The sequence below is a fragment of the Stegastes partitus genome, unplaced genomic scaffold, assembly GCF_000690725.1.
Source record: "Stegastes partitus isolate 25-593 unplaced genomic scaffold, Stegastes_partitus-1.0.2 Scaffold838, whole genome shotgun sequence".
Lineage (NCBI taxonomy): Eukaryota > Metazoa > Chordata > Actinopteri > Pomacentridae > Stegastes > Stegastes partitus.
The window spans coordinates 283,366-310,864 of NW_007578569.1; the positions used below are offsets into that span (position 1 = coordinate 283,366).

General features: G+C 45.9%; 2 protein-coding genes across 2 annotated transcripts in view; both read left to right on the forward strand.

Moving 5' to 3' along the window:
• Positions 1 to 20,904, forward strand: part of LOC103365422 (large neutral amino acids transporter small subunit 4-like) — a 31,931-nt gene extending 11,027 nt beyond the window's left edge. The window contains exons 6-14 of the mRNA XM_008292855.1: positions 9,745 to 9,837; positions 10,036 to 10,169; positions 10,576 to 10,787; positions 14,120 to 14,263; positions 14,648 to 14,774; positions 14,860 to 14,992; positions 15,359 to 15,432; positions 15,917 to 16,040; positions 17,143 to 20,904. Of these exons, the coding sequence (XP_008291077.1) occupies positions 9,745 to 9,837; positions 10,036 to 10,169; positions 10,576 to 10,787; positions 14,120 to 14,263; positions 14,648 to 14,774; positions 14,860 to 14,992; positions 15,359 to 15,432; positions 15,917 to 16,040; positions 17,143 to 17,304 (1,203 nt within the window). The 3' untranslated portion in view covers positions 17,305 to 20,904. The remainder of the gene's footprint in view (positions 1 to 9,744; positions 9,838 to 10,035; positions 10,170 to 10,575; positions 10,788 to 14,119; positions 14,264 to 14,647; positions 14,775 to 14,859; positions 14,993 to 15,358; positions 15,433 to 15,916; positions 16,041 to 17,142) is intronic.
• A 1,689-nt stretch (positions 20,905 to 22,593) lies between these two features.
• Positions 22,594 to 27,499, forward strand: part of LOC103365423 (phosphatidylinositol transfer protein alpha isoform-like) — a 16,728-nt gene continuing 11,822 nt past the window's right edge. The window contains exons 1-2 of the mRNA XM_008292856.1: positions 22,594 to 22,726; positions 26,984 to 27,014. Coding sequence (XP_008291078.1) covers positions 22,710 to 22,726; positions 26,984 to 27,014 — 48 coding nt within the window. The 5' untranslated portion in view covers positions 22,594 to 22,709. The remainder of the gene's footprint in view (positions 22,727 to 26,983; positions 27,015 to 27,499) is intronic.

Below are 27,499 nucleotides of genomic sequence, written 5' to 3' on the forward strand. Positions count from 1 at the left end.
CCCCAAGCACCACGAGGACCTTTAACAATATTGATCATATTATCCATACTAGCTGATGACTAAGCTAGACTCAGGCTTTAGAGTCAAAGTAGTTGTTCATTGTGAATGAATGAATGAATCTTGTTGGGAAATGGTTGAAAAAACAACAAGACCAATAACACTGAGTTTTGAATGGGACAGCAGTTGGAGTGGAGGAGGGCTGCACAGTCGGATAACTAGTCCTGCCAGCAGTCACTATAAACCTGTTTCATGAGAACACACAATTAAATTTGGGGAACCAATTTCTCTCCAACACGACACTAAAATATTTACCTTTGAAAGAAAGATTTTAATATAACGTGGATGTCAACAAACCACCTCGATTCGATACGAGGAGAAATGAAATGTAATAAAGAGCAGAGGTGGAGGAAGAGGTGATAAGATTTAGAAAGAAAATTTGTCGTGAGCAGGAAAAGGTGGGAAGAGGGAGAGAGGCAGGAGGTGGATGAAAGCTCTATGAAGCGATCGCATCAGACGCTGTGCAGAGGGGAAGGAAAAAAGGCAGAGTACAAAGAGAGAGTGACGGGCAGAGACACAGATGTATCGGACAGGGGAACATTTGAAAAGATGGATGAAGGAGAAAATGGAGAGAGATGGCTGGAAAGAGGCTGCTGGGAGGAAGGGATGAGCAGTGATGTGGAGACAGTAGACGAGTGGCGAGGAGGGACGCAGCAGATAAGAAAAGCCAGTGGTCAGGATGATCTCATCAGTCAGAGAAAGTGCTGCATCACAGGAGACAACATGTGAGCGAGAGACATAGAGACAGACAGAGAGAGAGAGAGAGAGAGAGAGAGTCGCTAGAAGAGAGCAAGTGTGCATTAGTGATCTATTATTCACTGCTGCTGTGCTGCACTGGCTGGGAGCCAAAAAAAGACCTCTCCTCATTACTATTTCATCCAACCAAGGACACATGGATCACTAGTGTGTGTGTGTGTGTGTGTGTGTGTGTGTGTGTGTGTGTGTTGTTGGCATTGCAAGTCTACGGATGTGTGATTGTTCTAGCAGCACAATCGAGTGTGTGCCGAAGGTGAAAGCGCGTTTTTCGGGATTTGACTGTTGTTCTTAAGAAAATGAAGTGGGAGGATGATTGTTAGATCTAGAGTTTGGGTTCGTGTGCTGCTGCAGCGTCCACAGCAGCCTGAATGCAGTTACTTTACCAAGAGATGCTCTGAGAGCGGAGGCAGACTGTCAGAGGACGCAAACAGGAAGCAGCAACACGGGAACTGAGTGTGTGTGTGTGTGTGTTTCCCCACCCATGCTTAGCTGTTTCCTATTCAGGCTGCCCACTGGGACCCTGCCTGACACACACACACACACACACACACACACACACACACACACACACACACACACACACACACGTTGTTCAGCTGGTTGGTTTCGTCCCGCTGCAGTCTGCAGTCTCAGCCCGGCTGTTTTCTTCTTCTCCGGTTTCAGCCGCTCTCCCCTCAGCGAGGCCGGACCTGCACACAACTGTCAAAACTGTGAATGCACGAGTCCTGTACGTGGCTGTTTGTAGGCACTGTGTGTGTCTGCGTGAGTTCTTTTAGCCGTGGAGGGCCTCTAACCTACAGTAGGCTGAGTTATTGCTCCTTGCAGGTCTCGACAAATGTTTTGTTTGTGCTGCTGCACTGGAGTGCGTCTGAGTGTGTCTGCAGGTCTGGAAATTCTTGAAAAGCACTGAAGTGTTTACTCAGCAGGATGCCTCAGAGGATAGAAAATCTTTTTTTTGCTGTGTACGGTCAGAAAGAATTTAAAGAATTGATATAATAATAAATCTGTGCCTAATTGTCCCTACTTGCAGGTAGTAAATCTCTCTCTATGTTGTGTTACTCCTGCTGTTACTTGGTAAACCTGCAGAAGCTGTGAGCGGGACGATAACAGCAGGTTGTGTGGATGCTTTGCCGTCCATTTCTCCTGAATCTCTGGCTCAGAGGCTGTTAGAGAGGAAAACAACTATTTTAAGAAACCTTTTTTCTCAGGGGTTAAAAAAACTCTGAGGCTACATCTGAGGCGTCATCGGTTCTTGAAAGTGTTCAGGTCAGAGTGACCCGTCCAGCTCTCCCACTCTGTGGGACCACGTCTTCATCTTCCACCACCTTTCTTTGTCCCTGCTCCTGTGATTTCTTCTCCTTATCTATCTTCGGCTCACTTCCTCATTCTCACCCCCTTTGGATGCACACTCAGCACTCAGTGTCCCGGGCCGCTGATGGAAAACAAGGAGTGAATGTGAGGAGAAGGGGAGGAAGGGGAGGATGAGGGAGGGAGGTGTGGTTAATTCCCTTTTCTCCGCTTTCATTCCAGTCCGTGGCTGTAAACAGCTTCATGTTACAGAGAATCCCTCCTCTCTCTTATCAAGCGTTCTCAAACAGACCCTGTCGACGTACACTTGTATACATACAGCCTGTCCACACCCACAGGCGCACATGAAGCTCCTCCTCTTGTTCTTCATCCTGTTGGTGGCACGTGTTGCAGCTGCTTTATGGGTCTGACTCTCTGCTCGCAGCCCTAATCTACTTTCTGTCTGATGCCTCGTAATGTATATTTCCTCTGTTCCCAATCCCCTCTTTTTCTGTGCCACTGGCCCATCTGGGAGCAGGCTGACTGATCATCTAGCTGAGCCGCTGCCTGAAAAACCGGCACTGATGTGGCTTTTTGCTGAGGAGTCTGAATGGTGTTTCCTCCTTAATGAATGAGCTGCTAGCTTTGAGGTGGGCCTGCAGGAGAAACAAGGAATGATTTCTTATAAGGTGGAAAATTTCTGAAGTGCACACACAGCACTTCATCCCACCGGTGAAGGATGAGAAGTGTGAGTCAGACGATGGACTATTTTTATGGTGCTGGAGATGGCAGGGGGAGAAGTACAGTGTATGCTCTGTTTACTGCATGTGACCACATGAAGAGTGTTGGGCGGGGAGGGGACACTGAATAAAAGCCAAAGGTCAGGAGTAGCTCAGTAATGTGAGATGGGAGCTGGCTAGACGGAGGGCCGGTCGCTGACATGGGGCTCATGTGGATGCAGCGTCTGATCCAGGCGGTGGCTGTTATCGGGGTCGTCATGCTGCTTGAATGGCTGTAAATTCCTTCCAGCCACAGAGGTCTTAACACTCACTTAGAGACGTCTCCGTCCTTTCAGGAAACTTTTTCTTGGGAAAGCTCTTTTTTTTTTTTTTTTTAAAGCCCACTAGTTTCTGTCCTAAATATATCAAACTCAATAAAATATTCCAATAGAAGGAAGCGTGCGATGGCCAGGTCGATGGCGTCTGGTGTTCATCAGCTGCTGTTTGCTAATCTTACGGCCCACTTGGCTGCTCTTTATGATGAAGGATGTTCTGTCCTGTGCGTCAGGACAGGACCGGTCAGAGCTGGTTCTCAACGGTCCGGCAGCAGGCAGCTGGAGTTTCCACTTGCTGCAGCAAAACCTTCTTCCTTCTTTCGTTTCTCTGTTCTTTCCTCTCAGACGGCTGTGTCCAGTTTCCTCTTTTCTGCCTCTGCCTGGCTTAAAAGGCTCAGCATGTTTCCCACTGCCTGGCTCTCTTTGTCACCTCACATTCTGCCTTTTCCATTTCCATTATCAACACTCAGCACTCACTGTCATTCAGTCTGACTTACAAAATCTGTGTAAAAGTGCAGGATGGCCAAAACGTTGCAGTCACGGGGACAGCTTTTGGAGAAGTAGGACTCTGAAGTGGTTAGTCTGAAGTTAGGTTCATGAAGGAAGTGCAGTAGGAGTCCTGATGTGATTATCTGGCGCCATGTTGAATATATTTCCATGTGATTTAGCTCACAGTGCAGAGATAAGGGCTAAAAGAACAGGTCTATACTGTGGAAACGTCAGTCTGGCCTGAAGTCCTGCTGGAATATCAACAAACGAATGTGCTGGTTGTATACAAGCGGGTCACGTAGTGTTCAGTGTACACGCTGTACAGCTCCTCTGCCTGCACTGATAACATTCAGCACTCACACTGAAACAACATTTAATCACACCTGGTCAGGGGGCAACAGGCCTGTATGGCTATTTGAAGGAAACATTATAAAAACAGGAGCCTCCAGCTGTGCTAGCGCCCCCTTCAGTTTGCAGTCCACTGAATGAACATCACCATAGTATCAGTGCTACCATGATAATGTTTACCATGATCACTTCAACACGGTGGCATGCAGGCTGGGTTACGTGAGTTTAGGTGGCTTTAGCCCAATTCACTGGGTTGCTCCTGTAAAGCCCTTTCAAAGCTGCTCTTTTGTTGGCAAATCCAGGGACATTTAAAAACACTTATTGCTCCATTACATTTTGGCTTTGGCCCAAGAGCTGTTCGGGTGTTTTTTAAGGTCTCAAGATTATCCTGAAAAGAAAAGTTTTCAAAGAACAATTCCTTTGACTAGCGGCGAAGCCAAGACGTGGCCTGGAATGACCGCAACCAACCAACATAACCCATATTAAAGCCCGTTGGAGGGCTACTACCTGTACTACATGCAGTCATTTATCTGGCAGAACTTCTTGCAGAACCGCTTCTGTATGACTAGTTCCCCCATTCAAGTATAGTTTAACATAACCACCATTTAACCACATGTTTTTATGAAGGGAAGTGTTTAGGATTTAGGTTTAATGTGGATTTAGTTTAACATCTTGTACAGACTCTTAAAGACTGTCGGAAAACCCAGTTGGGAAACAAGTGGTACAACTTGTCAAGCAATGTGAGACTGACCCGGAAGCTGCAGCCCAGAGACAGAAGGCTGGAGAGTGATGTCTCAACTAGGTGGTGTCCTGATGACATCATTGTGTTACGTGTACTCATCTTATGTCATTTAAATTGTATTTATCCTACGACCTTTATCACCAATTAAAAAAGCATAACTCAAGTAATCGTTGCAGTTTCTGATGAGTTGAGAGTCACACCAAAAAGCTTCTACATGGCAGTCTGCCTTCAGAAGGACATCACTCAAGTAAGTGACTAAAAACTGACCATTTGGTCGACAACAATCTGCTGGAAACAACATCAACAAGACATTATGCCTCCTTAATGTGAACAGTGGTGTTAGCCTGGCCACCACCACCATGAGAACGGACTCATCTGCATAACACATGTACAGAGACTTGTTTTTATTCAGTTAACAGGTTTTTCAGGTTCGTCAGAGTGAACTCATCCTTCTAACCAAAACCTGGATGAGTGGTGCTTGTATTTACTATCGAGCTGCCTGGAACAACACCCTCAAATCGTTAGATTCACTAATCAATCAACTCGTTTGCACATTTTTGTGCCTCAGAAGGTAACTTTATATTATCATTGTTCTTATGCCTTTTATCTGACCAACTTTCTGCTCCTGCTACTAAACCGATCCCCGCCAACGGTTCCTGATCTCTTATCTCCAGGTGACTGCTCTGAAGCTGTAGCAGACCTTTAGCAGTTGTTCAAACACAGAGTCCATCTATGTGTGTGTGTGTACTCTCTGCATGGATACACTATGACCACAGAGCCAACAAAAGAGCTATTCAGGGAAGAAGCAACAGCAAAGTATGTGGTGGGTGTGATTGTTTTGAAGAGGCATCTGTGTAGATGGCTGCTCTCTTTTGCATCCTTCACCATTCCCACTGGACGTAAATGTACCGATTCTGATATTTGTGTTGTAATGGAGATTAGGAGACTAAGAGAACGAGTTAGGGATTAGTAAAGTCTGTGTTTAATGAAGCCGAAAAGGGGTAGGTGAGGAAAGGAGGTGAACTTTCCAGAACAAACACTGGGAACACCCCTGATCAAAAACTACGTAATCACATACCGTACCTTGAAGGCCGAGGAACACGGGCAACACATTCCTCTGATGATTAGAAAATCACCAAAACAAGCCACTGCTCTCTGAAGTAAAACCTTACAAGGATTAGAAGTGAAAAACACACGTAGATTGGACACTAGCTTGCAGCAGAGGCGGAGGTGGCTGGTTCAGACCACAGACTGTATAAAACATGGATGGGAAGTAAAACCAAAGCAGAAACTACTCAAAGCTGCATTCTTTCAAACAGCCAGCAGGCGGTGAGTCATCTGGCTGCACAACGAAGTATGATTGTGACTCTACTTCTCCCTCAGTCTGTTACCTCAGTACATGTTTTTAAATGGGTTTATGGTCTCAATCACTAGTTTCAAGTTTCCTCCAATACAGCAGGATGCTCACTTCATAAATTATGGTCCTATTTAGAGGACAATAGATGATAGCGTGGGTTATGTTTTTGTGCAATCGTAGTCAGATTCACCCACTTGCTCGTCACACGGTCAAAAGACGAGTCACAAGCCAAATGTAAGGGTTCACATGTGGGCTTAGTGCCCAAACCAGTGTGTGACATCAATCTATGGTCCACTGCACATTGTCTCAATAGCCATTGGATGGATTGCCATTGAATTTAAATGATGATCCTCAGACTTAGCATTTAACGCTATCATCAGGCCAAGGATTCTCCAAGTTAGCAATTGTTAGCGTGCTACACTCAAACTAAAGACAGTCAACATGCTAAACGTTACTGAACGTTGCTCATGCTGCTTTCATGTCATAAAGTTTCCATGATTACGAGTTCCAGTATAGTATTGCTGTGCATATTAGCCAGACATTTGGCCCGAAGCCGAGCTGTGATGAAGCCTCACAGAGCTGCTGGTCTGGCTAATGAGTCTTAGACGCGTTTACAAGGCTTTTACAGAGTTCAGCTGCTTTTTAATGACATTTATAAACAGGAACGTGAGAGCTGGCAGGTGTGTGTAGACAGTAAATAGCCTAATGGATCAAATGTGTGGTTATGACAGTTCAGACAGATTTGATATCAGTAACTGTAATTATGTCTGTTGTCTGGTGACTGTGTTCAGCTATCGTGCTGTCAGTTGTTTGTAGTGTGTCTGTTAGCACCTGAAGCCACAACAGGTTCTTTGTCCTTCAGTGCTTAACGGTCTCAAACTCACCTGTCTGCCTGACTGATGTGTTATTGACTAGAGCTACAAAAACACTCCTATCTGCTGCTTGTCAAGCCCGACAGCTGCTCCTCCCATCAACACACTCACTCACGCTTTATCCTGTCGAACCCATTAAACCGTACTTCTTCTTTCGTGATGAGCGGACCAACCAGTTTGACGTGTTTTTTGCAAACAGCAGCCTCAGCAGCTGACGGTGACTCACTGCTATAGTAACCCAGAGAAACTCCCAGTGTGACATAAGCTCACAATCAGGCCAGTGCTCAGCTGAATCAAAAACGCTCGACATGGTTTTTACTGCGGTTTGGGCAGCGCTGCTGCACACTCACATGATGTTGTTGTTGTCTCCCACTTACCCGTGCACTTGCAGAAATCATTGCCTGTGGCAACAGTGCTGCTTCCAAATGAACCTGTTCCCAGAGCGAGCAAATAAACCCGAGTGTGTTGGTGGAGGAGGCTCAGAGGAGGTGAATGACAGAAAGGTTAGGGACTCACTATGTATCTGTACTGGCTATCTGGAGTCTGAGTGGGAAGTTGTTCATTTGAACTACTGATTTAGGGACCGTGTAAAAATGATCCCACTTTACAGCTGTAATAAAAAGGAAAATTAACTATAAAGACCAAAACTTTTTCATACCGTGCTTATTTCTGCTATACAGTTGGACATTGAATCCTTGGGAATGACTTACGGTTAGAGCCAGCCTCAAGTGATCATTTGAAGAAGTGCAATCTTTGGCACTTAGCTTCATTTTTCAGCGCTGGATGCTGCCACTTGGGTTTGACAAGGACTGGAAAATACTAGACTACTGTCCCTACCTACCCTTCAGGTTGCTGAGTCCCCCCTCTTACTAATATTCATATTACATCAAAGTACTTTCAATAAATCTCTTGCAAAAGACCCCAGCACAGGCAACAGGAGAGTAGATCATCAGTGGGGAAATCTGAACTTGTTGACTCTGCATTGATGCACTGAGCCGGCTCTGATTCGTCATCACAAATCTGCTGAGATGGCGATTTGTGTCTCCTGTCTTCTCCTCTCCACCAACTGGGCTGAAGGTCAGCCGTCCACCAAACCCCGCCACCCGCCTGGTCAGTGAATCAGTCACCTCATGTAATGTGTCAGAACTGGATTCCTTTGGTTGAGTGGCGCTGCAGAGAAACGGCAGCGGGGGGAATTCGAGGGTCTTGTTATTCTGGATGTCATGGCAGGGTCGTAGTAGTTTTTGTAGCTCACCTTTGCTCTGATTAGTCCGGGGAGTGACGTCCGTGTGGGGTGAGAAGGTTCAAGTAGCTGGCTAACGAGCTGCACCCCTGTGGTGAACACATCGTCTGGATGGACGGGCGGACGGACAGATGAGGACAATGAGAGACGAACTGGTGGGAGTTCTCAGTGCAGTTTTGCTGTTTATGACCCATAATGATGCTTTCAGTGAAGAATGACTCCCTGCCTCCACTTGTTTACTGCTGTTGACTTGGATTTCTTCTCCTCATATATAATACTTGGCTTGAATTAAACACAGCATCACAGAGATGATCAGCCCTTCAGCAGCATCACTCCTTCATGGCTCTCTGTTTTTGACTTCCTGTTTACATTTTTTAAGCTGAGTTAAGAACAGTATGTGCTTTTGTCTTGAGTCGAGGGTTTAGAGTCATGATGCAAGACTCTCTGGCTTTTCTCTTTCTGCTCTGCTTCATTGCTGTAACACAAACAGGGTGAGAAACAGCCAGATGCCGGCAGCACAGGGTGTACTCTGGTGACAGGCCTATCAATAGTCAGTGTTTTAGAGCACTGGCTGAACTGCTCGTCCGTATGCATGCAGTTTGCTGCATTCTTTCGCAGCGAGTGGCCATTTGTACATTTTAGTGGCTGGCATGATGACAAAATATGACAACAAAGATTAGTGTGAAACCTAAGAAGCTTCCCACTGGACAAAAATGAAGCAATTAATCTACTGTAGTTAACCGAATCCAAATAAAGATGTAATTCTGGCCACCGGCAGCTCGACTGCTCTGAGCTACAGGCTTTGGCCACTAAGGTTTGAAGGTGACTCGTGCTGCACTGTTTACCGAGGTTAACTTAGCACAAGTTAAAGTTTGCAAATATTAGCCAGCATGAGTTATCTGGTCAAACTAGACCAAGTAAGACTGTAACAGCAGAACTCGTGAGTGAGCTGAACGGGGCAAAGGTGTGTTTTATGTCACCTAAAATAAACGCTTCATGTCATCTTGTTGTACTGACGGGTCCCCTCATTTAAAGGTGCAGTCAGCAGTTCTGGAGAAAGATTGTTGATGCTGTGATATCATTGGATTGGCTGACATGTACCATCACTCCCACTGCCTCCCCACCAACATCAGCATCAACACTCTGGTGTCGTGTTGTGTTGATCGGTGCCAGCTTCTTTGCTTTCAGTTTGTACAATCACAGCGTACAAACACCAGGTTTTTTTAATGTACAATTAAAACAGACAGACTAAAAGTTTACTGGATTTCAATCACATACTTTATGTGTAATGCCCAAACCTTCATCACTGAAGCACATTAATGAGGAAGCTGCCAGGAGAGTCTGTCTAGTCTGTACTTATGCATGTTACCAAGTAAATCATAGATTTTCTTTCTCCTTGAAGCCCCAGGGTGGTGGTGTTTCCCATAAATCACTTTCAGATTTTGTGGAAAAGTCTGCTGTTTGGAGTGCTTATTAGTGTTTAAATGACCTTACTGTGTATTCAGGTTGTAAGCCGTCTGTTCTGTCTCCTCTTCATAGCTTCCCAACATGTTTGGAGACCTGAGGTCCACCTTCATCGCCCTGATGATTGGATCCTATGCTTCCTCTGCTGTCACGTTCCCCGGCATCAAGGTAACATCTCATCTGTCACCTTCTTCTCCTAATTCTTGATGTACCCCAAATATTCATCCATCTGTCCTCATCCGTCACATCAGTCTTCTACATGAAAGGTGGCATTTACTATAAGAGAAAAACACCCATGCTATGAGACAATGTGTTATTGATTCTCCATTATGAAGTATTTGTCCGGTCCTGTCTGCCTGTCTGCAGGTGATCTATGATCTGGGTGCCACCTTCATCTCCATCCTGCTGGTTTGGGCCGGCTGTGCCGGCCTCGTCTTCCTCAACTGCTTCATCAACTGGCCTCTGGAGCCTTTCCCAGGCCCAGAAGACATGGACTTCACGTAAGACAAACACACACACTTACTCCGCTACACACACAAAGGCATGTAAACATGTGTGTAGCCTGCAGCCACAGTTAAGCAGCCATTGTAATGTTATTAGCTATCCTCAGGTGATGTTTTCTCTACATTGATTCCGGCTGAGCCTAGACAGGCTGCATACACATGTGTAGGACTGCACAGACACGCTTAGTGCAGAAAATCCCAAAGTAATGCAGCAGAGACCAAGTGAGTCCTGAAGGGGAAAGACCATAAAACCAGATGATGGACCGGCTTTGCTCTCATTTACTGGGATTTTGTATATTTCCTGTCCGTCTCTGCTGGCATGCTTCCTTCCTCTCCTGTTCTTTATACGACACGTCTCTCTGCTTCGACCCTCACCTTCTCTCTCTTTCCTTCATTCTCTCAGGGTGAAGATCAAGTTCAGCTGGCTGGGCTTTGACCACAAGATCACAGGGAAGCAGTTTTATCGCCAGGTGACCACAGTGGGCCGGCGTCTCAGCGTCGGCAACTCAATAAAGCAGCAGCACCAGCCAGCCAAAGACCTGGCCACTCAGGAGGGCAACAAGCTGTGTCTGTCCACCGTCGACCTGGAGGTGAAGTGCAAGGGCCAGGAGCAGAGTAAGTCGGAAACAGAAGATCCTACTTTGAAAATTCTGCTGTTAGGTGGTGGTACAGTTGAAGCCGAACCAAATGTGAAGTTCTCCCTGTACGAGCCCATTCACCACTTTTCTTAGTGGCTTTTGTTTCCGTCTGATTATGAAAAGTGGGATCCCTTCATACAGCTGATAGAAGTCACTGCTGTCTGCGTCACAGATACGTGAATCAGTGCTCCTTAAAGGATTCAGCCTCGTGGAGAGCCAGTCCCACTTTGTGTTGTGTCCTTTTTGCCAACTTATGAATATTTATCTGAGCACCTCAAAAGCCAGTCTGGCCTTGTGACTGAATGAGGCAGGAGAGTGGTTCTGTGTGCCAGACTGTCTGAAAGCTCGGTGACGGACAAAGACCTTCCAGACAAACAGTCCGTCCCACGGCGGTGGGCAGCAGCAGCCAAAAGAGCCGTTTATAAAGACCTTCATTGACAACCAAGTCTTAAAGCTATGTCGTTTCTATTTTCTACTTGTTTGTAAGATTATGGGTCTTAACTGATAATCCCATGTGCACTAAAGTATTCAAATTGGTGTGAGAAGCTTTGTCCCACTTTAATAGAATGCATAAGACCAAAGCTGGTCCTTAAACCCCTAAATTTAGCTTCTTTTTAGGAAAAGCTTGTTGAACAGAACATTGAACACAAACAAAATCGAGATCTAATCGCAATTTATTTTAGTTGACAGGAAGTCAATATAAAATATTCTCTTTTGTACATTGTATGAGATACAGACTCCAAATGAATGCTAATGTTGCTAATGTTCCTGTTAGGCTAGCTCGTTAGCCAGCCTTTCTGCCACAATGGCTTTAAAAGGCAGCAACACTGTAAAGCCGTGTGTGTTTTCAGCTGTTTCTGTTCCACAAAATATGTTCATTTAGCTTCACCTTGTTCTCCCAAAAACACTTAAAGAAGAGAAGCTTTGAAAGAACTCCTCAGACGTTCATGATCAGAGTGCTGCTGGATGTAAAGCCACCGTATGATGAAAACATAAACCCAGAGCCCTGACCTACATCTGTACACAACAATTAGACACAAGCACCCCAAACATCTCGATGGTACCGCTTCACTTCCTCTGCCCTACATCCACACTAGGCTAACCTCTGTTACCCCCACACCCCCAGGCCTCCTCAGGCCCTCCTGGCTCTCCCCCCGGGGTCAGAGACTCTCAGCGGGTGGGTCTGGTTGCCCCCCTCTCGGTCTCTTTGGTACCAAACGGACCGTGGAATTGGTTCGGATCTCGTTGTAAGAAAAGCTGCTCAGCAGGTGTGTGGCGCGCTGGCAGGGAGCTCTCCAGATGCATTGTTGTGGATTGAAGTGTCGTTCGAGTGTGTGTCTGTTTCTGTGTGTGTTTGGAGTGTGTTCAGGATGCCCATGGTTGGTTTCATAACAGCTGGACATGTTCCGTCTGTCAGGAGCTTTAAGGAGGCCCGTATTACACACAGACCCGTTCCCCTCTGGCTCTGCTCTGATCTGACAGCAGCCGTGGAAGTCGCAGAGTTTCTGGATCTCAGGCCTTGGTTCTGTTTGCTCTGCCTCCTGAGACCTGAAAGGACTCGTTAACATTTCTGTCGGTTGTTTTTTTACTCGTAACAAACATCAATCATGCGATTGTACTGATTGATTAGATTTGTATGTTAAAATGTAAGAAGTCTTGGGCTGTAGCTCACCTGGTTGGGCTGTAGCTCACCTGGTTGGGCTGTAGCTCACCTGGTTGGGCTGTAGCTCACCTGGTTGAGCTGGCGACCCAGGTCCAGGTCCAGGGACTGCAGTCTCTGATGCAGTGGCCGTGGGTTCGAATCCGGCTCATGGCCCTGTGCTGCAAGCCTTCCCCCACTTTCCTGTCTCTTCTTCGACTGTCCTATCTAATAAAGGCTAAAAAGTTGAAATTCTTTGTTTTTGTTGCTCCTCCTCAGCCTTCTCTTTGATCTCATACATTTTGTGCTGCTGTTTTTTTACTTGATCACTTTTTTGTACTTAGTTTTGGTGGTAAAAGATGCACATTTTGTTTCCTGACCTAATAATGCCTCAAAGTGCTTATAAAACATTACAATGCGTTACGAGCTTGACCAAACAATTCCTTTAATTAAGCCTGAGCTGGATACCTGTTGTTCAGGGCAATAAACCCATCTGCTCCATCTGGACACCCACCATTAATTGCTCCGTCCAGCGCTTCACCATATGGACACTTTCCATTTATTTCCACAACTTTGATTAATGATCAACTCTTCCTCAAACCCACTTTTCTCTGAATGCTCCATCCTCTGTGCCTCTCGGTCGTGTTGAGACGCGTTGCCGTGGCACCCAGGGGCCGGTGGGGATATTTAGATGACAATCTCTTCCACCTGAGCGGGAGGTGGACCCGGGGGGAGAAACATTGAGGTGGTTTGCATCATGTGAAAAGCGTTTAGAAAATGAAAACAGATTCCTAGAAGCAGAGGCATGTTTGGACTTGCAGCTGTCTGTAATGTACATGAGAGTGGAGAAAAATAAATCATCTTCATATAGGCTGTGTGCTGAAATGCTGTGACTGGCAGGACATGTGCAGGCAAAGCTGGATCGTACCTTTTGTTTTGTTCTATACAGTTCCCTGTTAGGCCAGGTGTTGTTAGCTGTTCTGTGTAAGAACAACGTAGTGGATTTTACTGACGGGAGGGTGAGATTTTTATTTGAATGCTAACAAGCTGAATTACTCTGAAAAACATTATACCTGTTAAACATAGTGATCCAGTTGCCTGCAGACATCCTCAGAAAGCCACAAGGCTCCCTCTAAACATTTGGCCTTGTTCCATAATAGATGATCAAGTCCTGCTGGATTTACGTGCCGTATGTGGAGCCCCTGATACCACGTAGACTCTCGTCTGAGCGCCTTGGAGTGAAAACATGTTCTATGATGATCAGGTCTTGAAGGCAGTGCCCCGTTCTGTCCTGAGAACTCACATCCTCTGTTGATCACAGCATTTTATCTGTTGATGAGAACAGGTATCTCTGAGACCATGAATGCAGAAGCTGTGGTTTTCTGCAGAACAACAAGTAAAACAGGATTTGGCTGCACAGGTCTGCACAGGGAGCAGTCTGTAGCTGAGCCCTGTGCAGTGTACAGGAAGCACACCGTGGGAGCAGCAGCCCCACTTTGTCTGTTGGGGAAACATGAATGATCAACTTATTTTACAAAAGCAGCAGTGACGCATTTTGAAAAACTCATGACTCCATGTTGCTGACCAATATTTGATTTCTTTCTGGTTATTAACAGTGATTTGATCTGCCTCTGACTTTAATGACATCTCCTCTCTCATTTCCTGTGCAGCTCAGTCTTTCATGAAGAGTATCTTCAGTCCCATCTTCCTGCTGAGCCTCATCACCATGTGTGTCACTCAGCTGCGCCTCATCTTCTACATGGGAGCCATGAACACCATCCTGGAGTCTCTGACGGACGGAGACCTCAGCACAGGTGTGTGTCGCTGCTCGCAGATTGAAGTATTTCTGAAAACACTGATGTTGTTGTGTGAATGGTTGCTTTTTAACACCTCTCTAACATCCCTGTCATGCTGGCTTCCTGCTGCTGATGCAGTGGAGAGGATGGAAGTGGGTAAGAGACCTGAGGCCAGACTAACCACCTACACTGTTCACCCTCCCCTCAACCGTCTGTCCACTTTAGCTGTCTTGTCTAGAGCATGAAGTCTGGAGTCCAATGTGTAGTCACAACCCCCAAACAGCCCCATCCTGTCAGTGTCAACGTGCATCGCCCTCTAAACTCTTCATACCGTTCATTTCATGTCCAACATCCTCATACCTCTCAGTAATAACTCTGTCTCTGCTGTCCTCTGTCTCTCAGTGAGCGTGTACACCTCCATCTTTGGCGTCCTCCAGCTTCTGTGTCTGGTCACCTCTCCTGTGATTGGCTACGTCATGGACTGGAAACTCAGAGAGTGCGAGGACGAGAACGACAAGAGTGTCAAGAGGTGAGTGTGGATGTGTTTAGTCATATCTCACAGGGACGATAAGAAGAAGCAAAAGCGCTGATTCTAGTTCAATGTGTTCTATCAGAGAGCCTGGTCAGCCCCGCCCCCCCAGCAAGCAGATCCAGAAGATCATCAACGCCACCAGGGCCTTCATCTTCACCAACCTGCTCCTGGTTGGCTTTGGAGTCACCTGCATCGTCCCCAACCTGCCACTCCAGGTACACAAACAGCGGCCAGAGCTGTTTCAGTAGAATCTCTGAGAGCTGGTTGTGGAGGTCCACGTTCCCGCTATGTGCTGCTGTAGCCCCGAGTCTCGCTCATGGGGGGAGTTAGCACTGCAGAGGGGGAGAGACTGAGAGATGTACACGATGTTCATACAGGACGCATTCACATGCGCTGCAGCTCCTGATGTTCCTCAGTGTTGTAGTGCCACCTACTGGACAGAACTGTCATTGCGTGTTATTTACCAAATCTCAGGTGTCAAAGATGGAAAACCAGTTCTTGGTAAAAACAGGGAAGCTGTGACCTGATCTGGTATTTGATGAAAATAAAAATATCCCTCTCTCTTTTGTCCTCCTCTTCAGATTCTGTCCTTCATCCTGCACACTATCGTCAGAGGCTTCATCCACTCTGCGGTCGGAGGCCTCTACGCCGCCGTGTAAGTGTGTCACATGTTCAGCAGATGAAAACATGGCGATAGCAATGACAGAGTTCAACACTTCAGCACTGTGGATACACAAAATGGGCAAAAAATATGTGGACATTTCTTATCTGCATTCAAACATATGGGCTGTTAAATTCCCCTGTATCAGCCCTAATGGGATAAAAAGTGGGCATTACTGGGAACAAGCTGTGGAAACTCGCCAAATGACTGCAGCTAAAAATAAGCTCGATACCTAAATCTGAAGGAAAGGTGATTATCGGCTAGTTTCCTCTGGCTTTCTCTAAATGATTTATCTACAACCATCAATATTACATAGCAGTGCTTTAGGGCCAAATGATGTCTGATCAACTTGCACACTGATTCTTCATCTGATTTAATTTTTCATTCACTTTAACCTGAAGTGTATGATCAGGTTTGTTATTCAGACATCAAGTACTACCTCAGGTTAGTTTAACTTGCTGTTTGCCGTCCCCTGCAGGTACCCGTCCTCCCAGTTTGGCAGCCTGACGGGCATGCAGTCTCTGATCAGCGCTCTGTTCGCCCTGCTGCAGCAGCCTCTCTTCATGGCCATGGTGGGACCCCTGGACGGAGACCCTCTATGGGTAAGATGACACCAATATGCACTTCATGTCCCACCGCTTTGTAGAACATCCCGTTTATAATCATAAAGTCCTGAATCATTTCCTGTAGAACCTGTAGTTAGTAAAACAGCCCGTTTATCATCAGATTAATGTCATAATCCTGGTTTTTGTCTGAACGAAATTCCCCAAAACTGACTCCAGGAAGGGCTGCAGGGTGGCGCAGTTGGTAGCACTGTTGCCTCGCAGCAAGAAGGTCGCCGGTTCGCGTCCCGGTGGGGGCACCGGAATCTTTCTGCGTGGAGTTTGCATGTTCTCCCCGTGCAGCGTGGGCTTCCTCCCACAAGGTCCAAAAACATGCTGAGGTTAATTGGTGATTCTAAATTGTCCGTAGGTGTGAATGTGAGTGTGCTTGGTTGTCTGTCTCTAAGTGTGGCCCTGCTGGATGGCGACCTGTCCAGGGTGTCCCCTGCCTTCGCCCTAAGTCGGCTGGGATAGGCTCCAGCCCCCCCCGCTCATCCTGGATGGATGACTCCAGGAATAACTTTTGCCCGTTTAAAGCCACAGTCGGCCGATCGTTACGGCTCACGGGCCGAGCGTCGGTCATCACAGCCCGGTCAGCCACGGAAGACAACATGTTGGTTTGTTTGTCGATTACCTGCTCACCTGAGATCTGATCACTGTCTGATGATAACCAGGGCACATCAGAGAGTCACGTCATCACCGACCTGCTCAGCTGGTTAATCATGATGCGTTAATCCTCTGATTAAAGGAAATAACTTTTATTGATGGGGTGGCTTTTCATACTGACAAAGGTGACATTTCACTGAAGCAAAACCATAAAGCTCCGTTTGAATTAACGTTTCTTCATCTTCAAAGGATCTTGTGAAAGCATTCCCATTTTGGCTTTATACATCGTCACACACACACGGTTTTCTCAGTGCTCTTTCGTTGCGGCACTTCGATACGCTAATCTGGACGCTTGCTTATTGGAATATCCCGGATAGTCAGAACTCCATCCCGGACCGAGGGCGTGATGATAAACGGGCAGCACTGTATAACCAAATAATGAGTGCACTGGAATGTTTTACATCGCTGCTTATTCTGACTCTTATATCGTCTTCAGGTGAACGTGGGCCTGTTGGTGCTGAGCATGCTGGGATTCTGCCTGCCCCTCTACCTGCTGTGCCACAGCCGCCACCTCCAGCGCCTCAGAGACGAGCGCGACGAGGATCCCAAGATCTACGTCAAGATGAACAACGGCAGCTCGCCCGAGGCCTGCGTCTAGACCGCAAGGAGGAAGAGTCTCTAAAAAGCGGAGAGGACGAGCTACGCTAAGAGAGAAGGAGGGCGGAGGAGGTCTTCTACCTGTGTGACACACCTTTTACATTCCTCACACACACACACACACACACACTGTACACTGCTACATGACTGAACACCACTGTGACGCCCACCTTCACCCTCTCTGACACGAGACGCTGTGAAAACCTGACACACACACACTCGGCCACACGGGGAGCTCACCGTCCCTCCACTGCACCTCCCAACTGACTAAAGGGAGACAAGACGACTGGTTTTATCTCCTCCACGTGTCTCCCTCTTCACATCTCGCCATTTTTATTTCACGCTGCTACATCTGTCACTGACGGCCAACTGGTTTCGCCTCCACCAGTCCTACACAGAAACCACAGGAGGAGACGATGCCAGCCAAAGGAAAACCACAGCGAGGACAGTTTTGGAGACAAATGTAAAAAACAATCTCAGTGACAGTGTTGGTGTGTTGTGAACATTTTGGACTGCAGTAACCATGACGACCTTTGGATTGCTTCAGGGTGGTCTGAGGTGCTGCTCATCCAGCCAACCCTCATCTATCTCAGACATGTTTATATGTGAGAACAAGTACACACACACACACACACACAAGTAGCATCCTCAGTCATGGCATCTCCGCTTTCCTCTTGTGCTCGAGGGCATTAAGTGAATCCACAGGAGGTATCAGTTCAGGTTGAAATTCATACTGCGACAGCTTTGTGATCAGCACACAACACTCAGACAAGTCAGTCGAGGAAGCACCGCAGCAGCATCTCTGCGTGCGTCTGTGTTAGCTAACGCAGTTTGATGGTTTAGTTTCTGCATGATGCCAGAGACAGTGCTGGTCCTTGATTTCACTGGTGCAGGAAGACACAACCAGCTGCCATGTTTTCGTTGTACGTCCATACATTTGGAATATGTAATCGTTTATGTATTTACTTGCAATATGATCTCAGATGCGTTGTTTAATCTTTGTTCCTTATGCATGAGCTGATTATGTAAAGGAGGAGATGTGCTTATAGCAGGGAGACGGGACAAAGACGTTAGACATCGTGTGTTTTTACAGGTCGGAGCGGCGCTTATCGTATCGCTGCTCACATGAACTTGGGTTCTGGATTCGTTGTAGCAATAAGTGCTCCTGCGAGGTGCTGGGCGACACGTCGACGCACCGTCACACACGGACAGGCAACGTTTTACGGACTCTGTTTCTGAATCGCAAAAGGTGCTAGTTGAATCACAGAAGTTTGTGTTTTGCTTTAAGACGCTGTTGAGGTCATTTTTCAAAGGCAACAAATTGCCGCCAAATTCCTACTAAGAGCATGTTTTTCTCTACACGGTGGACTCCAAAGAACCAATCAGCTTACCATTTCTAGTTACCTTTGCTCTTTGTTTCTTTTCTTCTCTGCACTGTAACACAAAGTGCAACCGCAGCAGCAGCAGCTCTGGGAAACTTAAATTCACCTCTTACAGACATAAAGGGAGATTTGCTCGGAGGTAGCAGGCCGATAGAGACGTCCAGCTTCTGAGAAAAGAAGCAGAGCGCGATGAGACTAAACCCAGACAACAAAGAGTCTTTGTATTTGAAAGAGAAGCCCAGAACAGAAGCGTGGAGTGTGTAGACGATGATGCAGGGAGATAATAACTCAGTCTGCTCTCTCCAAATGCCGTGCAGCGAAGCTCCTCACATGTTTTTTCCTGCCGGGCAGTAACTGACAGAAGCACGTCCAAAGACAGCCCTGACCCTCAGAGTGCCTCTCTGTGATGGGAGGAGTGGATCCAGGCAGTCCCTCTCTGTCTCCCTCCATCTATCCATCCATTCATCTGTCGCTTTCATCCAGCAATTCAAACGTGTCTTGAAATGTTTACCGTTGACAGAGCTGAGAGACGAGCCTCTGCTGCCATCGGACGCCCCCAGCGAGTGAGAATTGAATGGCACATGATGCACTTTAGACCTCCAAAATGGACCTCAGTCATGTATTTCTGAGCGGCCTGCATTGTACACGCGGTGCACGGCTGCTTTTATGGGGGTGCATGATGCAAAGAATGTAGACTCAGAGCTTCGGATGTAGATTTGTACTTCAGAACGTGGGATCAGAAAGATGCTGTTATTTTTTTATACTCAGATTTTAAAAAACCTATTGCTTCACATGTTTGTTGTATCGCCTTTATGTGCAAGGACAGCGCGGCAGGGGCTCGTCTCTCAGTTCAGGAACCTTCATCCGTCATGCCAATCACAGCGTGTTCTAAATGAGTTCAGAAAGAAGCTGAGGGGAATGTGTGGAGTCAAACTGGTGCCGAAATTCTTGAAACGTACTTAGGTGGAGGACATATGTGAAGAGAGTTTTGTGTCGTGGGAAACAAGTGGTGTACATGTGTAATGAAAGATTTCTGCACGGTGAGCTGAATGTTGCATAACACACACTTTGTGGGTGTGTGTAGGAAAAGGAAGCACCTTGATTGTTTAAATTAAAAATGATATAAATCCACCAAAGTCCCGACCAAGATCCATGACTGAAGCTTTTCAGACATGAACCTACACAGACGACATGCAGGAGTTCACAGCTTCTGTTTACGTTGCTTGATCCAAAAATGGTGTAGAATCTGTATTTATCCATCTGCTTATGTGGGTGATGGCTGTGATCTGAATCATGTTTTATTTGTCAGTCAGATAAATCCACAGAGACTCGGAGCACATCCGTGGCTTTGAGAGACTTTACAGTATGTGTACAGATCTTCTCTTACAAATCTACAGCTTCTGTTTCCACTTCACAAAGCCAGATTTATGGTACACCTGTCATTAGTCAAACGGATCAAGGCACTAGTTTAACTCCACAAAGCCGATCTCTGGTGTGTCCTGTAGCTGAAGTCGTTGTGACTGGAGGTTGCAGCCAGGTGCAGATGCAGCGACATAAATGTGGGTAACGATGGACGTTGATTTTTTGATTTGCCTGGTAACCCGTTGTGAACGCACTCTCAGCAGCAGCGTGATAATAATGTCACTTCCAGGCTGTTTGTCTTGGATTGATGTCACACATGTAGCGTCATGTGATAACTGAGCCTGGCTGACTGACTGATGAGTTCATTGGGAACCCAATCAGCACCTTCCTTCACTGCCGTACCTTAAACATCTCATGCTGCCCTCAATGCCATCATCTCCCTGGCCCAACCCCAACCTCCTTGGAGAGGGATTGTTCTCAAGTTTGGTTTATGATCGATGTATTGATGAACTGTTTGTTTATTTGATGATGAATTCCCGGCGTCGGTGTTTGGTTTTGGGCGTTTTAGGCTCTGTGTGATGATAAGAAACAGATATGAGCTGAAACACTGACGCTGTGTTCCCTTCTCTTTTTTTCTGCTCCATTTTAGTTGTGTTGTCTTTTATTAAGCTTCTTTTTCTCCATCTGATGTTTACGAGAATGTGTATTTTAATGATCTTACGTTGTATATTTGGTTTTCTTTCGTCTTGTACCACAGTATAGCCATTGTCATTGACTTTTCAAGACATGCTGTTTCAACTGAAAGAAAAAAAAAAGACAGATCATTATATGAAGCAAAATAAACACGATAATTTGTATGGATGCGTCTCTTATTTCAATGGCAGGGATGTGCAGACGTCTGTGTGCTCGGAGAGGAAGAAAAATACTTCTCCAGAGCAGCAGGGGTCAGACTTTCTCTGTCCGACCGATGCTGGTTTCTGCATGTAGGTCGAGGCGGTCATTCAGTGTAAAGACTGAAGAAAGTTTCCATCTGACCGTCTCACAAGTAGCTGTTTGTTTATGCTAAAAACCATCAGTATGTCTAAGGAGGCAATGCAGAATTTGACCTTGAATATTTTCAAGGTAGTGAGGCCTTCAAGTACACAGCCAAGAGTTGAAAATTTGTGCCTTTTCATTTGTGTTCCTCCCAAAATGTAAAATTTCAGATTCTGTTTACCAAAGGAATTAAAACCATGATAATTGTTTGCACGGCTTCATTAAAAAGCAGTTTTGACACAGACGGTGAGCCTGCTATCAAAATGTGACGTGTTATGACCAAACACTGATCACACATGGCCCTTGAACATCTCCTCAGAAGACTCCTTTTAAAGGTTTCTCTGGAGACTTCTCAGGATGGAGAGAAGACATCCAGGATGCCACTGCTTGTTTGTACGACTCCATGTGATAGACAATGAACTGGTGCAGTGTTGCTGCTGAACACATGATACATCCCATAATAATAATAATAATAATAATAATATCAGTGCTCAAAGTTGGTCATAGAAAAAAATCGTGCTCAACAAAAAGCTGTTTGTGAATTTAATTGGTTTTGTATGAAGTGATGAGGGCTCAAAATGCTGGACCAGTATTCTGAAATAAAAAGCAGAACATCTGGACCCGGTCCTTGGACCTGTGAGGGCCTGTAACTCCGAAAACACACGGAGAGTGAAAGCACAGTTTGGCATGGCATGATTAGATATACTAAAGCTGCTGTACACAAAAAAGAAAAACTAAACTTTGTTGGTTTTTGGGTGAAATCAGCCAAATAGGATTCACACAGAAGTGACATGAGTTGGTTTTGTGGGTAAACCTGTCGGACAGCTGACTCAGCGTTCCCTCAGAGTGGACAACAACCCGAGTCATGGCAAGCAAACGGGTCAAACCAGAGAGGACGGGTTCTCCCTGGACTGGTTTGACCACAGCGGGGCATTGAAACACTCACGCACACACACACACACACTCACGCACACTCACACACACACACACACACACACACACTCACGCACACTCACACACACACACACACACACTCACACACACTCACACATACACTCTCCAAGAAGACAAACAGCAGCACACGGTCCACGTGCACCAGCCGATGAGCTCTGATCACTACAGATGTTACCAAGTGCATGATTAGAATCACTATTTGTGTGATAATCAGACATTAAATCACACCTGTTGGGCTCGTGAGGATCTCTGTGTCATGTGACTTCTTTGTGCTTTGCACCACGACAGTGACATCATCAGCCCGTGCTCTTATTCTGAATCTATATTATGATTATGATGAACAAAATCATTGTCAGTGTTGAATCGGTACAAGCAGCCAGTCTATGATCTTGTATAACAGCAGTAATAAAAATGAGAAGTAAGTTAAAGTTCGTGCTGCAGTGTGAAGGTGGACCGACTGCACCTGAACGCCTCACGGAGCTACCTGACGCTAAGGTGGGAGTCTCCGCCCCCCGGACGCCGCGCCCCTCCGCTCACACACGGCTCCTTCCAGGAAGAAGCCCCGGCCGGAGAGAGAAGCAGTGCCAGGCGGTGAATGAGCGACTCGTGCCAGCCGTAGAGACGCTCTGTTTCCGGGTTTTTCCGCCGCTGTTCCTCCGGACACACAGTCAACATGCTGATTAAAGAATTGTGAGTATCACAACTTTAAAAACAAACAACAGCTTCGGGTTTAACAGACAGAAAAGCGAAACACACTATCTACAAACCTTACAAGAGCCTCTCAGGATAGCGCTGTTCTTCCTCAGAACCAAACTAAACCTTGTTTTTGTGTCTCTGGTTTCATTCTGCGGCGTTTCAGCACCTTCGCCTGGTTGAGTTGTTGGAACTCCCAGAACTCCATTTACCGATCGGGCATTTTAAACTTTATTTGGTTGTTGGGACAAAAACAAAATAGTTCCGTTTGAAGAACGCAAGCTTTTGGAAAACTATGAGAGTGAAAGTAATTTCGGCACAGATGGATTAAGTGTTGTGTCTGCAGCAGCGGTGTGATTCAGTTAAACGTTCAGCCTTGGCTTGAATCAGGAGCCACCGGCCGAGGCCGGTTGGACTGCTGACACCTCAGAGCAGCTCGATGAAGGAGGAAGTGTGATGTCCTCTCAGTCCCCTGTGTGGGTTCGGTTGGCTCATAATATAAGAACTCCTCTCATAACAGCTATCAGTTCATATTTCATAAGACGTGGCCTTTAATTTATAGGAAAAAACACTTAAAATAGGCAACAGCTCGGATAGTTTAGGACTCAGGAAGTCAGATTTGTTGATGTTGTCAGATATCACAAATGTGCCTCAAAGGAGCTCATTGAGAGAAGCCAGTGAATTAGAGACGCTCCTTATTTCTGCGTTCCTTTGACTCCTGAGCCATGCAGTTTTCTATCTGTCTTGTCATTTGCACATCAGTGCTGGGAGGACATCATGGAGCTGTCATCTGACCACAGTGCAAAGTACAGGATCAGGCTCAGTCTGTGCTGGAGAGGATCGGCCTCAGGAAGCTGCCTGTAGTGTGGAGCAGGCAGCACTCACAACCTGTCAACTGTCTTTATTTGTCAGTGCAGCCGAACATCCATGGTTTTCATCACACCGGCCGTCCTGCTCGTGCCTGGGAGGCTCCTCTTCCACTCTGATCTGTTCTAATGAAATATTCAGGCCCTGCTGGACCGGCAACAGGTGGCGATTAATTGGCTATTGTAGCGTGGCACACAAGATGCACAAAGAACACACACGGTCCCACACATGCAGGGTTTCCACTGAACTTCCAGCTGTTTGCTCCAAAGCAGCAGCCTTGATTGCAGCTTCATAATTTCCTGTTCCTCATCTTTGTGTTCACATGATAGTAAGACATACGGGCCTTACGACTTCCCAGTGTTCATCATATAAAACTATAAACCAGTCAGTCAGCGCATTGTTCTGCTGCACTGCTCTGATTACATTTTAACTCATGCTGTTACTGTGCAGCGTGTAAAAGGCCTCGACCAGCAGCAGGATGTATGGCTGGATCCCATCTGACCCTCTGAGAAGCTGCTCATGTTTTTCTGTACGGTTGCTTAAGTATATTTAACGAAGCCAAAAAGCACAAAACTTCATCTTTTATACGATGAACATTTTCTGAGTTAAAGGCTTTTAAAGTGAATTCATGTTTTCAGTGTGTTTGAACCCTCAGATCTTAACACGTAGAACAGACACGTGGAGCTTTCAGGGCTGAAGCAGATTGCAGCCTGATCAGTTTTACTTCCACTCCAGATGCCAAAATCAAGTTTTTGCTCAGCACAGCCAACTTCGAGCATCAGGTTGTTCTGGCACAGAAAGAATCATCACCAGAAACTGAGCCTGGTGTCAAAATGCAGGTAAAAATAGGACCAACCATCCACAGCACGCGGTGGCATGAGCCTTGAAAGTCGACCCAAAGTGCTCGTTTGGAGCTTTCTTCAGGAAATGATCAGAATCTAGAGAACACTTTCAGGGTAGACATTTTTATTCCTGTGTGTCGCTGATATTAAATCGGTGCAGTCTTGATACGTTTAGTTTCTCTGCCCTGAAAACATCATGTACTTGTGAAGCTACGATGGCTCACACATGTTGGAAAAGTACGGCATCAGTTATGGTCCATGAAATCAGCTGATTCTGCCTTCATGGCTGCATCTCCAGCTGCTGACGGTGACTTCATCAGTCCATGGCTGAAGGGCCTGTGAAGGAGTGGAAGACTGTGATCTCCATGTCACAATCTTGTATCAGTCGGATCCGTTAAGTGTGATAAAATCAGATGCTGACCCTCCAAATGTAGGTGCAGGATTTCCTCAGCTCTGATTGGCTGAAGGAGCTCCTCAGATGTTACACATGAACATCATGGAGCCCATGAAAACAGCTGACAGTCATGCCTTGAAATTCTAAGTGTGGGTTTGGAAAGACAAATGCTTTTTATGAGACCGCTTCAGTCCAAATAAAACTGTTTTGTGACAGGAAGTGTCAGTGTGCTTTTGGAGCCTCTGCAGCTTCAATTCTGATTTGTCTTTAATTTGCTCTGTCGCTTTTGAGTCCCAAAATTAGTTTTTCTATAAAAGCTTCTTATCAAACAGTAATTAAAGTTTGTAAAATATGCAACAGAACTTACTGACAATACTTCCTGTTATGCTTTATGGATGAAGCAGTCCTGAGACATGCACTTCTTCACTTGAGAAAACTGTGTTACCTAAATGTATACCATTAGCTGGAGTAAGAAGCTAGGTAGCTTAGCTTAGCATAAAGACTAGAAACAAGGGTAGACATAGCAAATAAAGCTGAATAATTCAAATGGCAGATGTTGTTGTTTTTGTTTATTGTGAACAACGCTGCATCCTAAAAACACCAAATTTGGATTTTTCACTCAAAGTTATGTTTTGGATTATTTGTTGGTTGGAAGCAGTTGCCAGGCAACCAGCAGCAACTGACTCTGCAGTTGCTGGTGATGCTCAAGAAATAGGTGCAGATAAAAAGCATTGCTTGCTCCCTGCTCAGGAAATGTCCATTAAGGGCATTTCCCGTGGCCACATTCCTCCATGTGGAAGTCCCTTCATCACCACCAGCGCAGACATCCCATCCTCTGTGTGTTACCTTGGTGACATAAACACTTCCTTTACCCGGTGCTGCCACACTTCACACCGCTAGAATAAAGTATTACATATATAAATAAAAACTGATACCATTACAAAACGTATAGTGTTGAAATGTGGTTTGGTTCATTTTAAAGATGACTTACAAGATTACGCAACCATGCTAGCCACACCTACGCTAGTTAGCCTTGCTAAGAGGCTAGCTATAAGGACATCAACACCTCGTGTGCCAAGAGACACTCAGGAATTTGATTTATAGATTATTTAGGTACAGTTTTTCTGCAGATTGATCAGTATAGTCAAATCAATGACCAGCCTGTGCATGTTCACCCTTCTTTGTTTGCCACTGCAGCAAGGTGCAGTGACTCATGGGTAATCCTTCACATCAGCGTCCATCGAACTGATGAGCCGTTGGTCAGTTCTTCCCTACACAGTTTACAGTTCCCTTTGAAATTAGCATTTTGTTTGCAGGGAGCTACGAGGTGCCATGAACGGATCTGTAGGCACCTGCAACGTTTTCCCTTCACATTGTGGTTTTTGTACAGATTAACAAGACTTCATGTAATTTGTGAACTTCAGAGGTGTCGGGAGGTGAAGTTTGCTCCCTTAAAGATATGAGTGGTTACAGTCTACGTATACAAGTCTCTGTAGTAAAGAGAATAAACATATAGTCTGTAGATAAGATAAACGTCGCCTCCAAATCTGGAAAGTAAGGCCAATAAAGAAGTGCATTAAACCGGCGTTGTTTCTAGCAGCCAGCAGAAGTCCATGAGAAAACCTCTTGTTCTTCAGTCTGCTACCTCAGTAATGAGTTTATGGTCTCAGTCGCTCGTTTAAAGACCTTTTCTTAAGACGGCCTGGTATTCATTTTGAAATCATGGTCCGACTTAGAGACACATGGAGGGTAAAGCCGGTGGGTTGTAGGGAGGGTCGCTCCTCTGTCACCTTATGCAGCGTCTTTGAGTTCTCAGTAGGACCCCCTTCTTCCTCATTACATCCCGTTTCCAAAGATGGTGACAACTGAATCCCAAACTGAAGGCTTTACATCCATGAATCCAGGGCTGATGTCGGGGTGGCTACGTCCATCTTTTATATGATTGTCCAGAACGATGTCCATGTTTCCAAGTGGTTTTCAGCTGCTTTTTGGTGACTGTTTATTACTATACAAAGATTATAGCATCAGAAAGACCTAGAAAGGCAGAAATGCTGACCTGTGATAACATATTATCATCCACATGTTGTTGAGCAACAGACCAGCTGGGATGTCTCCTAATTAATGCCGTTGTGTTTTTTCTGTCTCTCGTAGCCGGATTGTTCTGCCCATTTCAGTGGAGGAGGTAAGGACTCATTCATTCACTTTAACCTGATCAGTGGGATAATTGACATCTGCAGAATGCATACATGCCAGATTGAGATCAACGGCTCGTTTTCAGGCTCATTATCTGTACCGCGTATGGCTTTTCTCATACAGCTGACAATTAGAATATCTGCTCTCTTAATTTTCAGCTAATATGTGTTAAACATTGCCAGTGGTGCTTCACACTTGTTTCTGCTCATTCTGTGTACAAAAAGGTATTTTTCCCCCCGTTTCACATGAATTCATCCTTTATCTCCTCGTTGGGACTTTCTACCTGTCGGCACCAGGTTCTCTTCTCTCTGCTGTTCGCTGATGCCCCTCAGTGACGGCTCCTCGCTGGATCCTGTTTGAAATTCTTTAGCCTGCTCATCAACATATTTCAGCTTTCACCGTGTGTCGGATGTTGCTGCCTTTGGAGATGATTGAATTACACAACAGAGCGGCGTGGGATGTTACACATGCTGC